The sequence below is a fragment of the Bufo gargarizans genome, chromosome 2 (assembly GCF_014858855.1).
Source record: "Bufo gargarizans isolate SCDJY-AF-19 chromosome 2, ASM1485885v1, whole genome shotgun sequence".
In the NCBI taxonomy this organism is placed as follows: domain Eukaryota; kingdom Metazoa; phylum Chordata; class Amphibia; order Anura; family Bufonidae; genus Bufo; species Bufo gargarizans.
Window position 1 is genome coordinate 308,629,113 of NC_058081.1, and position 17,625 is coordinate 308,646,737.

Here is a 17,625-nt window from a genome sequence, read left to right on the forward strand (position 1 = left end):
AAAGTCTAAGGCATATTGGTACACCATAGACTTTTTTTACAAGATGTGGGTGCCCACAGAGAGGGCTCTGAGTGCCGCCTCTGGCACCCGTGCCATAGGTTCGCCACCACTGCCCTAGGAGAAGCCTCGTCACACGGTGGACAGCATTAAACTGTAAGTACTCTGCATCCACCATATATTAACATGACTGAAATCCGCATCAGTCACTACTTTATGCCGACTTCTGTGAGGGCATCGCAAAGGATGGGACATATTCTCCTAACTCAGGGGTGCACAGCCTTTTTTGGTCTGGGGGCCACATTGCTCTATTTCAAGGAGCTGCAAAATAGAAAGTCGATCAGAGCATGAGCCTATTACACAGGCCAATGCAAAATGTATGGGGAGGAATGATCACTACCACAGTCATTCCTCCAACATTCATTTCTGTTAATTATCGGTATCACACCTACCGAAATTTGTAAATCTTTCATCCTGATAAATTATTCAAATCAGCCGAGTGATTGCTCATTTATCAGCTTATCACTGGCACGATTATACAGGCCAGATATCAGGAATGAGTGTTCCTATGAAGACTTGTTCACAGTTAGGCTAATTTCACACTTGCGTTTTTGCTGGATCCAGCAGGGTTCAACAAAAACGCTTCCGTTACTAATAATACAACCATCTGCATCCGTTATGAACGGATCCGGTCATATTATCTTTAACATAGCCAAGACGGATCCGTCATGAGCTAAATTGAAAGTCAATGGAGGACGGATCCGTTTTCTATTGTGTCATAGGACCGTCTTGCTGCAGTTTGTTCTTCGGTATGAGAACAGAACACATTTTGGAGCATTCGGTTCTGTTCAGTTACGTTTTGTCCCCATTCACAATGATTGGGGACAAAACGGAAGCGTTTTTTTTTTTCAGTATTAAGACCCTATGACGGATCTCAATACCGGAAAATATTAACGCTAGTGTGAAAGTAGCCTAATTGACCCGAATATCATGCAGTGTAATAGGGGATTAAAGTTCCTGCAGCAAGGCCCCTGAAACAGAAGATACATAATTACCTGCTCCCAATTTCCTCCGCTCTCTCCATCTTCCTGTCCCCATGCTGTTTACATCTGGCTGGCCTGACATCTGGCTGGACATGGTCACATGCACTTCTCCAGCCAGTGACTGGCTTCAGCGGTCATGTGGCCACAAGCAGCATGTCAACGCTGAAGCCAATCGTTGAATGAAGTGGTGTAAAGCCAGCAGAGTGTAAACTACACCGGGACCAGCAGATGGGGACAGCAGGCGTGTTATGGAGCAGGGCAGTAGGGGCAATGATGCAGGAACTTGTTAAAAAATACTTTTTACCGGAAAACCCCTTTAAGTGGTGAAATTTCCTTCCATCCTGCCTCCTATTCATAAATGAGTGCTTTCCTTCACTGCAGAGGATGCCGTTCACTGGTTTTTACCACCTCTTTTAGAACCTGAAAAGGCCATAATGACCAGACACCTTTTTGTGATTTACTGCACGTAGTGGTTCAAATGGTTGTAACTTTTTTGTTGGACTACCAATATGATTTTTGTAACTTTTTTACTTGATGCATAGGGCTTTTAAATAAAAAATTTTAACATTTTTTTTTTCTTTTTTTGTTTTATTTGGTGGAAACTGCAAAATATATTTTATTTTATTTTTTTCAAACTATACCTTACTCTTTAAATATGCAAAATGAGTTCTCTATTTTGTGTTGGTCATTTTGTTATATAATTTGTATTTATTTTATTTTATATATTTTTTACCACATAATTTGTCCCCCCCAGATGTCACTGAAAGACCTTTGGGGGACACTGAGACTTTTTGCACTATTACCACTGTAACTGGGGCATCCAAGAAGCCCCAGTTACAGATGAAACCAGCCTCCTGTGGGCGCTTTATACAAGGCAGAGCTAATCATGGTCTATTAAGACCCTTCAGCTCAGTTCTGCTCCTTCGACACCCAGCAGGTGAGTGGAGCTGATTTTCAGTTGTGTAAATTTCTGCAACAAAATCCGCAACGTATGAAGGCACCCTAATGCAGCGCTGTGCTGCGCTCTGGGCAAGAAACATCAGCTGTGTTTCTGTCCAGCAGAACAGTGGCTCCAAACCTTGGCTCTGTGGCCCGTGGGTTGTGCACCCCTGCTTTAAAGGGAACCTGTCATTAACTTTATGCTGACTTCACTGAGGGCAGCATAAATTAGTGACAGAAATGCAGATTTCAGCGGTGTGTCACTTATGAGCTAAATGTAAGTGGTTGCTGAGAACCAGCATCATAATCATTACAGCCCAGGCCTTGATAAGAGTCAAATCTACCTGAGAAGAGTCCTGGTTATTGATAATCTCCTGCTCTCTCACCCATCTGCTGATGATTGGCAGTTCTCTCCTAGAGAGAAAGGGAGACAACTAGGTAGAAGACTGTCAGTCATCAGCAGGTGGGCAGGAGAGCAGGAATTCATGAATGACCAGGACTCTTCTCAGGTGGCCGGGACTCTTTTCCAGGCCCAGTCTGCAATGATTGTGATGTTGGTTCTCGGCAACCACTTACTTTTAACTTATAAATGACCGACCGCTGAAATCAACTCGCCTGTCTACTTTATTCTGCCGTTAGTATGGGTAGCATAAAGTTGATGACAGGTTCCCTTTAACTGTATAGATCATGGTGTGGCCATGGAGCAGAAATTATACTGCAGCATATCCCTTTTCCTTTAGTTCTGTCTTCCTTGCGTGAAAGATGTGTGATTTTCTCCATAAGTGCCCTCAAATTCAAACGTGAACAAAAAAAAGTACATCTGTCTATAGGTAGGTTGTCTGGGATATTGCAGCTCAACCTCATTTACTGCAATGAATTGCAGACAGACACAATTGATTATATTTAGTCCAGGTTAAACATGTTGCATATCCACGTATATGACTAAGAACTGCTCTGGTGAACCAAAGGTCATTATATATACAGTAACTGGATAGTGACCTGTGTGTCTATATGAAATGAATTACAACCACTGTGTGTGTTTCTGACTGACTGATTCTGACTACATGGATCAATACCATTATATTGCCTATTACGGCTGCACTGCTAATGGCGATAGGCAGATGTTGCACTGCTTTTTCCAGAGACATTTAGATAAGCATAGAACAGTATGTGACACCATTAATGTACTTTATCTGTTTGTACTAGTCTCCAAGGCTTCCTGGTAGGCGTTCAATGGACAGGAAAGGCAGACTATTGGATAACCCCAGACTGTGACTCTATAATGGGGAAAGTGGCACATGAGCTATTTATTACTTGCCTCATGCAGCACGGTAGTCTGCTGTTGTGTTACCGAATGAGCCATACAGGTTCATATAGCATTTTCATACCTTCCTTTCCAAGTGTGCAACATGCCCCACGAGACCATGTGTGAAGAATATGAAAAGCATTAGGATACATTGGTTTCTGCACTGCTAAAGTCGTATGTACTTGTGTCACGTCGCTGAGTGCAAATGTTCGTCCTCTATAAGTGGTCATTTAAAGGGCATCTGTCAGAAAATTTGTCCGGGGGTGTTGCCACTACACCTAGAGGCTCAGCTCGCTCTGCCACTGCTCGCTCTACACTTTAACGGGGCCAGGCAGTGTACATGTGATCACGTCTGCCTAGCCCTGTCAATCAAACTGAAGAGGGAGTTGCTGAGGTTCTAGGTGTAACGGCAACGCCCCCGTTGCTCCTAGAGGCTTATTTGCATATTTTAAAACCATGATTTTTCTCAGCAATGTGGGCACATATGAACATGGAATTAACACAGATGCCTTCAGCTGCCAAGTGCACATGTAACAGGTCAGCCAGTTTCATAGGTACAAATCTGCTGACAGATGCTCTTTAAAGAGGTTTCCCATGAAGACAGCTTATCTCCTATCCTCACGGTAGGAGATGTCTGACCAGTGGGGCCCTGCCGATCACAAGAACAGGCGCTCGTGCTCCGCATTTGAATGGGCAGTTGAATCCGCCACGCCTTTCAGAACTGTCTCCCTGTGGTGGGGGGACAGGTTGTCCTCCTGGGACAACCCCTTTAACCACCTTTAACAACTGTTGTGCCCAAGCTGAGCTTGGGCAGAAGTGAAGGGGGAGGGCTGCTTTAGCTGCTGCTATCTCCTGAATGGTAGCAGCTAGAAGATCAAAATGATGGCATTAGTCCAACAGCAGATACCACTGTTAGAAATCGACTCGGGACTAATCGCAGGTAAAACCTGCTTTGACTGTCACTTTAAGCTGCATTCACTGCATCCTGATTTCTAACAGTGATATCTTCCCATGTACCGATTGCGGTCATTGCGGTATTGCTTGAAATATCAACTTTCAAACAAGACAAAGCCCATATCTCTAGCTGGTACCCAACCAGTCTGAAGGAGGGGGTGCAGTTGCAGAACTGACAGCCTGCAGCAAGAAAGGAAAAATAGTAAAAAAAAAATATATATATATAGAAATGTGGTATTATCATAAACATATTGACCCATGTAATCAAATTATTTTTACCAGGTAAAGTAAAAATTGCTCTTTTTCATCTTTCCCCCTAAAAATACAATAAGTTAGTACACTATATATACCCCCAAAATGATTTCTAAAAAACCTACAACTAGTTCCGCCCCAAAAAAAAGAGAAAAAAAAAATTCTAAAGTTATGACTGCTATAACACAAAGGGGAAAAATATTAGTGGTCCTCAAGGCTAAAATTATGTCACTAAGGGGTTAAAAATGCAATAGTGTCCCCTGAGTTGTGCGCTAACTATTTACCACACATTAAAAATCTACAATAAAAAAGTGACATTTTTGGGAATTTTTTATTTTTTTTCAATTTAAGCGTGACTGTTTGGAGGTTAAAGGGTTTCTACCACTTGGATTTCACCTAATTAGGTGTCAGACACTAGCGCTCCGCTAGTGTCTGCTCTGCCAAACTATCCTGCTATAATAGATTTTGGGGCAGTCGTTTACCTAAAAAAAAAACTTTTATTAATATGCTAATGACCCTCTAGGTGCTATGGGGGCGTCATTAGCACCTAGAGGATCGGTCTACCTTCTCAAGATGCCGCCGCCCAGCGCCTCCCTCCAGCCCGCCCATCTGCTTCGGAATGCATCAAACGGACGACCGCATGCGCCGTGCGCGGCTGTATTCGGCGCATGCGCAGTGAATGTCCGACCGCTTCCCTGCTCAGACATCTCCACTGCGCCTGCGCCGATGACGTCGGCGGCGCAGTGGAGATGTCTGAGCAGGGAAGCGGTCGGACATTCACTGCGCATGTGCCGAATACAGCCACGCACGGCGCATGCGCGTGAAGTCGTCCGTTTGATGCATTCCGAAGCAGATGGGAGGCGCTGGGCGGCGGCATCTTGAGAAGGTAGACCGATCCTCTAGGTGCTAATGACGCCCCCATAGCACCTAGAGGGTCATTAGCATATTAATAAAAGTTTTTTTAGGTAAACGGCTGCCCCAAAATCTATTATAGCAGGATAGTTTGGCAGAGCAGACACTAGCGGAGCGCTAGTGTCTGACACCTAATTAGGTGAAATCCAAGTGGTAGAAACCCTTTAAAGGAATCTGTCACCAGGGACCTCCCTATCCAACTGTTTACATAGGCACATAGCTGTTGCAAAACAGCCGGGAGGGGGCTGGCCACAGAAAGGAGCAGAGTTTTGGTGCAACAAGAGCAAACATGAGGCCTAATTTGCATGTAAAGAAAAAGTATAATTCGGGAATGAAGCCTCAGATCAACAAAAGAAAAGCAGCGGTTTAACCAGGCGAACCATAACTTTCTAAGGGTACTTTCACACTAGTGTTTTAGTTTTCCGCTATTGAGATCCGTCAAGGGGCTCAATACCGGGGGGAAAAAAACGCTTCAGTTTTGTCCCCATTCATTGTCGATAGGAACAAAACTGAACAAAACAGAAAGCTCCAAAATGCATTCCGTTCTGTTTAGTTGCGTTCCCATACAGGAGAGCAAACCGCAACATGTTGTAGTTTGCTTTCCGTCCTGGGATGCGGAGCAAGACAGATCCGACATGACCCCCAATGCAAGTCAATGGGGACAGTTCAGTTTTCTCTGCCATAATAGAAAACTGATCCATCCCCCATTGACTTTCAGTGGAGTTCATGACGGATCCATCTTGGCTATGTAAAAGAGAATACGACCAGATCTGTTCATAACGGATGCAGACGGTTGTATTATCAGTAACGGAAGTGTTTTTGCTGAACCCTGCTGTATCCAGCAAAAACGCTAGTGTGGAAGTAGCCTAACAGTTTGATAGGTAGGCCGCTGGTGACAGATTCCTGGGATTATAAAGAATTAGATGGAGATGGATATATAGATATATATATCTATCTATCTCTATCTCTCTAAATATATCTACTTTTCTTTAAAACCAGTGCCATGCCTGTCAACAGGTTGTGTGTGGTATTGCAGCTAATCCTCTATGACTTAGTAGAGTTCATCTGCAAGCTACAGATACAGCCCATGGACTAAACTGGAAAGATCTCGCACTCAAAATATATAATGCCAGTTCTGACGCTTTTTTTTTTGTCTCTTATGTGGTTTGCTCCTCTTAACCCTTGACATTTCATAAATGCCATTGATCGCCATTCTTCTGTGTTCTTTTACAGACTGTCCAGTTTGTCCAAGGAATTTTTGTCGAAAAATATGACCCCACAATAGAAGACTCTTACAGAAAGGTTGGTATGCATGATGAGCGTGTCCGATGGTGTACATAATAGAGATTCTTTGTATTTACAGCACAGAAAAGAGTGCTTTTACAGAGGATCTGTGGTGGCATCTTTGGGCATCCTGTAAAGTGGCGGTCAGCCTGGTACAAATGTCTACTACAGTGGACTGATCACATAACCATAGCAGTTGTCTGCTATTAGCAGGAAATGTGTTCCTGATGTCCAAATTGGTGACCAGGGCCAGTGTCCATGTGATTAGGAGCACTTGATATATTTATATACATTATGCCATGGCACAGCAGCTTCCTTGGGAATTTCCAGGTTTATTTAAATAAAGGTTAAAGTGTTTGTCCATCATAGACAATCATGGCATGTTGGTAAGATATGTCATCATTGTCTTATTGGTGGGGTTTGAATTCTGGGACCACCTATCCCTAGAAACGGGTATTATGGGAGTAGATACTTTTATAATTTAGAACATTGCACATAATTCAGAACAGTGGGCCACAGATCCCTGATCAGCTATGTTTTACTTGATGTCCATTCCCAAGGTCTCATTCATACTGCTGCCCTATGGCTCTGTTCAACATCTGTGTTTTACTAAATCGATACAGCATCCATGTATGAGCCCTTACTGGACCTCCATGTTCTTTGACAATTGTACCACCACACAGTTGGGCCTCTTCACACCTGCTGAGGTCCTAGGTTCGAATCTAACCAAGGACCACATCTGCGTGGAGTTTTTAAGTTCTTCACATGTTTGTGTGGGTTTCCTCTGGGTACTCCTGTTTCCTCCCATGCTCCAAAGACCTACTGATAGGGAACTGAGATTGTGAGCCCCATTAGGGACCGTGTGAGTCTAATATTCTGTAAAGCGCTGCGGAATATGTCAGCGCTATATAAGCAAGAGAAATGAATAATAGCTAGAGCACATTGCTCATATGTCTCATTACAGTAAGAGACTGCCACGTAATAAATTAGTCGCCAGTCTATGCCAACCAGGGGTATAATAAAGTTAGTGAATCTGGTGGGTTCTGCTAAGCCCCACCCCTTTTCTGAGCACCTTTCTAAAGCTCAAAAAGTTGCCATTTATGTAGCAAATACGGTGTGATCAACATTTTTACACCGTAATAGTGGCGTAAACACTTTTGTAAATGCCTACACAGTAGCTTTTCTAGACAAGTGTTAGGTTTAAAGGGGTTGTCTCATCTCAGACAATGGTGGCATATTGCTAGGATATGCCCCCATTGTCTGATAGGTGCGGATCCCAGCGGTGGGATCCGCACCTATCTCCTAAATGGAGCCCAGCAAAATGGTGACTGGAGGACTCCGGTCCGGCCACCACCAGGTTCTCTCCCCATAGAAGTGAATAAGAAGCGCACAGCGCATGACTGGCCATCCCTCCCATTCTCTTCTATGGGCCTGACGGAAATAGCCTAGCCAGCGCCCCATAGAAATGAATGGAGGGCGGCTGCGCATGCTCTACCACTTTTGGGGCTCTGTTCGCGATATAGGTGCGGGACCTGCACCTATCGGACAATGGGGCCATATCCTAGTGATATGCCATATCCTAGTGATATGCCATATCCTAGTGATATGCCCCATTGTCTGAAATGAGACAACCCCTTTAAGGATGAGACACATTTATCAAACAACCTATGACATTTGATGACTGGTGGCATAAAGTACTCCAATGCAGACTAATGCAAAACTGACTTCAAATATTGAGCTTGTTTGAGCTACGCAGTGAGCTGATGTGATATGGTAGTGCAGGTTTCCATGACATGTGACTCGTTCAACTTTCATTGTAGCCCTAGACTTACAGCTCCATTTTGCAGAAAAGCACCCAATAAATTCAACACCTAGATTTAGTGTAATATTTTAGTATATATAGATGTAATGAAGAGTAATCGTTTAGTTTCCATTCAAGCTCCACTGCACAAGCACACAGTCAGTCAGCATTGGATACTGTCAGCAGTTCCTGCACAGTATTGCGTTGGCCTTCCATAGCCGGCAGCCTGGAAGGACAGCGCTTGCACATCATTCTGACTGCAAGTGACATTTTATTCTTCCTCAATAGAAGTGTCATGTGCTGTTGCTGGACATCCGCTAGACTGACGTTGGCTTATGTAAGAACAAACCGTATCTAAAGAAAAAAAAGTTCTGACCGTGTGATGGCTGTAATTATTAACTTCTAAAGCATTAGTCCTTTGGGTGTGAATAGGGATATTCAATGAGGTGATAGAATTTCATTAGACTTCAAAAATAAGGTACTGGGGAGTCCTACCTCATAGCGGAGTTTCTCCTAATAAATAACCGTTGTTGTTTTTTTAAATAAAATGCACTTTTTGTACCATTTTAGTGTTCTTAAAACTTTTATCTACAAATCGGCAGTAGTAAATGGAAACTCGCGTCTAACGGCTTAGTAGATGTTCATCAAATAATCTTTTATTGTACAGATTTGTAGTACAAATCCAGCCATCTTTATGTCCTGAAAATCCTATTTTCTGCAAGGCTGTACAAAAAAATAAATAATTAAATGGTCGGGGCTAAAAGTCCCTAGAGCCATGGTTTTATACACTCGTCTGACTCCATGATCACACTGCTGCTGTTATAAAGGAGGAAAAGCTATGGCTTATAGTTTGAATCAAGGTTTTATGTTTAAAGGGAACCTGTCACCAGGATTTTGTGTATAGAGATGAGGACATGGGTTGCTAGATGGCCGCTAGCACAGTCCTGTAATACCCAGTCCCCATAGGCTCTGTGTGCTTTTATTGTGTAAAAAAACCGATTTGATACATATGCAAATTAACCTGAGATGAGTCATGTCCCCGACTCATCTCACGTACAGGACACATCTCGGGTTAATTTGCATTTGTATCAAATAATTGTTTTTACACAATAAAAGCACACAGAGCTATGGTGACTGGGTATTGCAGATGTGCTAGTGGCCATCTAGCAACCCATGTCCTCAGCTCTATACACAAAATCCAGGTGACAGGTTCCCTTTGATTTGATTTATTTTTTATGTTAATATGTATATTCACCCTAAGCTGACACTTCCTATTTAGGTTAGGCTAGTTTCACACTTGCGGCAGAGTGATCCGGAAAGCAGTTCCGTCGCCGAACTGCCTGCTGGATCCGGCAAAACGTATGCCAACTGATAGCATTTGTAAGACTGATTAGGATCCTGATTAGTATTAAAAATGCCTCCTCAGTCAGAAAAATGCTTTGGAATGCCGGATCCGTCATCCGGCAAAACGGATCCGGCATTTATTTTTTTCACCTTTTTTTTTGTTGTTGTTTTTTTCGGTCTGCGCGGAGTAGTCCGGTATTTTGAAGGCACTAATACATTCCTATGGGAAAAAAATGCTGCATCCGGCATTCAGGCAAGTCTTCTTCAGTTTTTTCCGACTGAGATAAAACCGTAGCATGCTGCGGTTTTATTTTTTGCTTGATCAGTCAAAATTACTGGACTGAAGACATCCTGATGCATCCTGAACGGATTACTCTCCATTCAGAATGCATGCGGATATACCTGATCAGTTCTTTTCCGGAATTGAGCCCTTTTGACGGAACTCAGTGCCAGAAAAGAAAAACGGTGCCAGAAAAAGTACCCTTATCATACACATAAGAATAAAGGAGTTTTCCACCTGTTTAGATATTGATGACCTGTCCTCAGGATAAGTGATCAGGATCAGATCAGACCCCCTGCACCAAGGGGGGGGCACCAAGCCAGCAGTTTGCTACTGCACTGGCTAAGGCCTCATGTGCATACGCAGGCTAAGGCCTCATTGATACCATTCTCACATTGATACCATCCATCACTTTTTTTATTAAATTTTTTATGGATGTGAAGTGACCCAAAAAAAGTCAAATTGGGTGTTATCGTTGATCACATACAGTAGTCCCGGGTGCCGTCCACTCGCCTATGTAAATTTAATGTTGGACGGTTAAGGGACTGATGTAAATAATGAAGAGGCTGCAAAGCGTACAACCTTCAAAACGCATGGATGACATCCCTGTGTTCCCCGGGTGGAATTACTTTGGACACAATGGTAAGATGTGTCGTCTTATCGGTAATTTCTGAAGCATTGCTGTCTACACATACTCATCCATAGAGACTTTGTATTTTATGTCTGATTGGTTGTCATTAATATTTATACCTTTTTCTTTTTACAGCAAGTTGAAGTTGACGGCCAACAATGTATGCTCGAAATTTTAGACACTGCAGGAACGGTATGTTATATCTAATGTGTACAGTCATATACACAATGTCACAATCCTATTCTTAATCCAAACAAGCCAATGTCACCATGAAAAGTTTACTTATGGGATACCTTATTGGTCATTGACATATTTGTGGTCGAGCTCCAGTCCTCTCGTGTTTGACAGTGACAAAGGCTAGAGGTCTGGCAGCCTGAACTTGTTAAACGGGATGCTTTGTATTTTATATGCATAGTCAGTCTGGCATCATAGAAGATTAAATATAGTGAAGCGGCATTCTCATTTTTTATTTTTGCTTTTCTACAGGAACAATTCACAGCAATGCGTGATCTTTATATGAAGAATGGGCAAGGCTTTGCATTAGTGTACTCTATAACTGCACAGTCTACATTTAATGATTTACAGGACCTCAGAGAACAGATCCTCCGAGTCAAAGACACTGATGATGTAAGTGCTGTTCTGTTGACACTTGGGGACATATTAGCCTCAAAGCTCTTTCTAGCATATTTCAGAAGTACCTGTGTCATTGAGAGTCACATACAGTTACACATAGAAACTTGCTTCTGCTTACAGTAACTTTTATTAGGTAGTATACACCTGTGTAGCCATACCTGTATTGCAACTAATGAAAGTGAATAGGGTTGCGTTGCGATCAGCAAGGCGCTGTGACTTAGACACAATGGTCACAAGAAATCCAGCATGTATGGTTTGGTGTTGTACTGCTACTTAAGGGTTTCAACCTCATTTACGTTCATTAGTTGCGATGCAGACAGCACTACACTATAGTCTTTGGTTGTCTGACGCGTGTCGTGCCTGGAGTTGCTGTGTAGCCCTAGCCGATCACCCCTCGGCATCCTGTAGCAATCTCTCTAGGTTCTTTGCAGACTTTATGCTGCCTGTGGTCTCTTCCAGGAACTGTGTACATTTTTCTTCTTCTAATAACTGGGTCATGGAACTAAATATTTTCTTAGCAAATTTGAGCTATATTTGTTACATACGGACCTCAAAATGCCAAGCCTCATGAAGAAAACTCCTGAAGGCGATGCAGAGGTACATGATCATCTTCTTCTCTGACCCTTGAGGGGAAGCTAGCCATTCAAATGAAGCTCATACTGTATGGTTTGGCATACAATGGGGCCCTCAATTAAATCCATGTGTCCCAATAGGGGTTCTTTTTGTGACATATCAGCTTTAAAAAGGTATACCCTCCCTCTAGGAAGAATAATTGGTAGATATTGGGGTACAAGGTAAAGAATTGACTCCCTCTAGTGGACACTCAGATTCTAGGTTTGGTTTTGTAGTCTTACAAGGATGACCATTTTCCATATGCACTACCAGGAATGCCTGAGGGGTTAGTCCCCCTTTTTGGAAGCCAGAAGACCCATTAGCAAAGAACATGTCTTGTTTCAATTCAATTACCATTTTACCTCTTTGGCCACTTACAACTGAGCATCGGAGCTTTTAGTAGCCAATCTGAAGCGGCCAACTGATTGCCAGCTTATATTTAAAACACATTTAGGTCAAACTGACTACAACATAGTTATATAAAAAAAAAAAACATATTATGCACCATGTTATTATACTTTTAGCAAATTTTACTTGATAAAGCATGTTAGGCCTTTTATGTACATGTTAAACCGGTGACTGCAATAAAATACTTGTAGAATTATTAGGGCCTTCCCCAGAGCCTAAGACCTCCCAGAAAATCTCATGTGACATTAGATCTATTTTGTGAAAAATAGGTTTTCTTTTCCAGCAAACCTGGTGAGTTTACACGGTCATGGAGCTGGCATAAAACCCCAAAACAGCCAGCAGCTAATATAATGACTTGAAATTCCGGAGAAAGAACCCGATATAGAGTAGACCCTGCACTATAATTATTTTCACAAAAAGAATAATTACATGTCCAAAGAATCCATTCCAATTTGGAAAATGAAAGTTGGGATGTGATTGGTTTCTATCAACTAACGGTGGGTTTGCACTAGCGTTGAGCCATTCCGTTATAGAAATAGTAGGGCACACCAACACTTGGATTACACACGGAGAGTTTGGATATAATATGTATTTATTAAACACATAAAACAATCTATTCCGACATATTATAATGCATAGCTAAAATCTATAAAATACATAGATACAGTGGGTATGTGAATATAAAAATATAAAAATATAATATAAAATAAAAATAAAAATTCCTTATAATGACCTATGGGTCAGAGTCTTTTGAGACAAAAGAGCTTCACGTGCTCGGCGTAATAAATTGTTGCTGCAAAGTCAGTAAAATAAATTCACTATTAGTAGTAGAATAGATAGATCGCAGTTGTTTTACTCACTGTTTCAACACTGACGATTTGATTGTAACACTGGTGGCGTCCCACGAGTGATACTATTCTTAATGAGTTGTGGTGTAATAGGAATTTCCACCGAGTCTATGTGAGTATCAGGTCCGGGATCTTCAGTGATATATGTAGCTGTGCTGTCGTAGAAGCCGCTCAGTGGTATCTTTATGCTGCGCTGTTTGTTTGTATCACGCAAGCTGTAGAGTCACCAGATGCGCTTCCCATAGGTTACCGACAGGTATCCAGCTTTCCTTTAAGAAAGTATATTCTCACCGATCCCTTGGCTGTTAGTTCCTTTTCTTTAAGCGCTTAAATCTTCTGATTCTGTGTCTTATTTCATGGGATTTACCATACGCGTTTCAGAGTGCTCCGACTCCTTCCTCAGTGGCTAAATTTCCCATAGAAATGACCCATTTTTATATCCACCTACACAGGTGCAGTCTAAATTAATTAGCTTCCATTGTGTGCAGGAAATGACGTGGATGGTTGGATTTCACAATATACCACATCTTGGATTTCACAATATAAGAACATATACAGCTTGTTTTAATCTATATTAAAAACTTATTAAATAAGCAGGTGAATAGATATATCACTAAAAGATTCAATTAATATATGCAATGTCGGAAATAACCTTATATTATACATTTAGTGGGATAGAGCAGGAGAGCTGAATTAAAACCGCATGGCTTGCTAGGCGATAATTCTACATTTTACACACTGCGGTTTTCAATGTCTACTTGCGTTTTTACTATAATTCAGCTCATATCTACCCGTACTCGTTATTAAAGGGTGGGATATGCCCTACATCAATGAAATAAATCTATAAAGTCGATAGATAGCAAGACTAAATAGTCAGATATATAGCTTCTTTCCCAAAGGCTTACTACATATACAAAAATACATACACAAATGTAGCATATATAATTTTTTCTTTTCTTTTCTTTTCTCCAAATTTTTCTTTTAATATAACAATGCATAAAGATATAATAGTATGTTCACACAGGTGTTCGGGCAAATCTTCAAAGAAGTATAGTGAGTAGGTGAAGTTCCTCCACCGAGGGGGGGCCCGGGCAGTCATAATAACCCACGGGGCCCCCCTCGGTAGAGGAACTCCACCCCCCAGCGACCTCATAGGAATCCATATATTTCTATCTCAGCATTTAATCCTGCTGGTAACAGAGTATCGAAGTCAAAGATGTGTCTAGACTCAATTCTCGACATTTTTTTAATATGGTTCCCACCCCTCCAATCTACTTCTACTTTTTCAAGTGCGGAGAAGGTCAGTCCTTCTGGATTTTGATTATGAGAGGTTTTAAAATGGGTAGATAAAGTATGTTTCTCATAACCCTTCCTTATATTTGAAATATGTTCGGCTATACAAACTTTTAGTTGTCTTTTAGTTCTGCCCACATATTGTCTTTTACAGGGACATTGTATAATGTAGATAACACTATTGGAATTACATGTAAGAAAGTCTTTGATTGTATGTTGATGGGTATTTGTGGTAGACTTTATTATAGATGTCTTTTTAGGGAAAGTGGTATTCTTGCACCCCATACACTTTCCACATCGGAAAAAACCCATGGTGTTTGTCCATTTTTGTATGGAAGAATCCACTGTAATTTTATTCTTTTTAGGAATAGTGGGTGCTACCATTAAAGCTAAATTTGGCGCTTTAGTAAAAGTGACCTGCGGAAAATGTGGCACTAGATGACCTATCGTTTTGTCCTTATTTATAAAGTGCCAATGCTTGTTTATTATATATTTCACCTTTTTATGATGAATATTAAAAGGTAAAATAAGCCTTATATTTTCATCTTTACATTCTTTTACTTTTTATATCAAAGAAAGCCTTTCGATCCATTTGTCTAACTGTATTTAATGCTGTATCGAGAATTTCTTCAGGGTATTGTTTATCAGAGAATTGGTTTTTCATAATTAAAGCCTCTTCTTCAAAATCCTCTATTTTGGAACAATTCCTCCTAATTTGTCTAAATTGTCCCGTTGGTATATTTAGGAGCCATTGAGGCAGGTGACAGCTGTTATACAGGATATAGCTATTTTTTGCAGTAGGTTTTCGATATGTATTACATATTAATTTTGTATCCTCTATTTTAATTTGTAAATCTAAAAATTCCACCATCTTCTGGCTAGTCTTTCCTGTGAACCGTAAATTATAGTCATTTTTGTTGATATCCTCTAGAAATTTATCTAAAGATGCCTGATTCCCTTTCCATATGAAGAGGACATCGTCGATGTACCTCTTCCATAGCACCAGGTCTGTCCCCAGCCTCGGATAAATTTCCCTCTGTTCCCAACTAGCCATAAACAAATTGGCATAGCTGGGGGCAAACCTGGTGCCCATCGCAGTGCCACATATTTGTAAATACATATCTGAGTCAAACCAAAAATAATTGTGATCCAGAATGTATTGAGTGACTGTCTGCAAATATTTTATTTGTTCTGTGGGTAATTGGCTATTTTCTTGCAATTGTTGGCCCATGGCATCTATCCCCTGTTTATGGTTTATTATTGTATATAGGGACTGTACGTCCAGTGTTCCTATCGTCCATTCGGGGTTGTATTTTAATTTCTCTACTATTTGTATTACGGAGGTTGTGTCCTTTATATAGGATTTAATCTTTTTGACTGCTGGTTGTAGATGTTTATCTATATAGTGTGATAGGTTTGCAGTAAGCGAATCTATCCCAGAAATTATCGGTCGTCCAGGTGGATTAATAGGGTCTTTATGTAACTTGGGTATACAGTAGAATACAGGCAATCTACATTGACTATTCGTGATATACTGATGTTCCTGATGTGTCAGAATTCCTAATTTTTGGCCTTCTTCACATAGGCTCATTAACTGTTTTTGGAATTCTGTAGTGGGATCAGTGCGTAGACGTTTGTACGTAGTTGTATCTGACAATTGTCTAATGCATTCCTTTTTATAGTTCTCTGCATTCCACACTACAATAGCTCCACCTTTATCCGCTGGTCTTATTATAATTTTATTATCTTTTTGTAATTGTTTTATTGCCTGCATCTCCGTCTTCGATAGATTATTCTCTCTATTACTACCAGTTTTTATTTTCCTAATATCGAATTCAACTGCTTGTCTAAAAGCTATCATCTCCTCACTTATCTCTTGACGTGGGTATTTTACTGATTTACTCTTTACATCCGTGTGGACATATTTTCTTCCCTCTATTGGGTTCGTTCCATTCACTATTGGATTCTTGATGAAATATTTCTTTAGGCATAGTTTCCTAATATATTTCTCTATGCCTATTAATGTGTCAAATTTATTTAATTGGTTGGATGGTGCAAATTTCAGACCTTTATTTAATAATCTTATCTGTGCAGGAGTGAGAATAGTAGTACTCAAATTAACAATAGCATCAGAATTAGCTAATTGTAATGATTGTTGTGCTTTCTTTTGTTTGAGTCCTCTACGTAATTTCCTTTTTCGTGTCTTTGTGATTTGTATTGGTGTCTCTGTGTGTTCTGGGGTTCCTCGTAACGTGTTCGTGATTGTGGTATTTTGTGTTGATAATGTGTTCTGCTGTAGTGTTGGTCCCGACTGACATCCCTGTGTCTTAGATTGTATCTGTGTGTTGGGGACTCTATCTGTGTTGGATGTGACTGGGGTGATCGTCTTGGTGTTTTCTGTCGTGATCTTACTTTGTGATGGGGTGGGGTTTGGTCTAAAAAATGGTTCTCCTGTAAATATTTCATATCTATTTGAAGTTGGTATGTTAAAATCTCCTTGATCTTGATTATGTACTATATTTGTCTCTGTAACTGGTTTTGTATACTGATTGTTGGTCTTTTTTTGTGTTAAATTTTTCGGTTCTTTCTTTGCATTCCGAATTTTTTTACTTTTTTTAGAAATTATATCGTATTCAAATTTATCTATATTTTTGCAAATACGTTCTTGCCATATTTTATATTCCTCACATTTAGGTAAATTTATCATAGTGCCCTTTAATTCTTCTATCTGGATTGTCAATTGCTCCAAAATCTGGGATCTCCTTTTTATAACCATTTCCATTAATAAAATGGACTGTGTTTGTAAAAGGTTATTCCATTCTTTTTCAAAATCACTACTATAGAGATCATACGCTGGGATTTTGGTCAAACGCAATCCAGTTGGTATTGTACCTTGTATAATATACTGTCTAAGGGCTCTAATTTCCCAACGTTGTTTTAACTGTTTTTGTAGTAGAGTTTCTAGTTCTCTGAAGATTTCTCCTATTGATTTTTCATTAGGGGGGCTCAATGGCCCTTCCTCATCCTTCTCAAACGTAAATGCTTCCACTTTCAATCGTTTACTCTCCATGTGGCTCCAAATGTCCAT

The 17,625-nt window shown here is 40.7% G+C and overlaps 1 protein-coding gene across 2 annotated transcripts in view; it reads left to right on the forward strand.

Annotated features, from left to right (window-relative positions):
- The window catches only part of RAP1B (RAP1B, member of RAS oncogene family), a 68,348-nt gene that overhangs the window by 37,096 nt on the left and 13,627 nt on the right, over nt 1-17,625 (forward strand). For both annotated transcript variants that reach the window (XM_044280456.1, XM_044280455.1), the window contains 3 exons: nt 6,637-6,705; nt 10,879-10,935; nt 11,230-11,370. In XM_044280456.1, the coding sequence (XP_044136391.1) occupies nt 6,637-6,705; nt 10,879-10,935; nt 11,230-11,370 (267 nt within the window). The remainder of the gene's footprint in view (nt 1-6,636; nt 6,706-10,878; nt 10,936-11,229; nt 11,371-17,625) is intronic.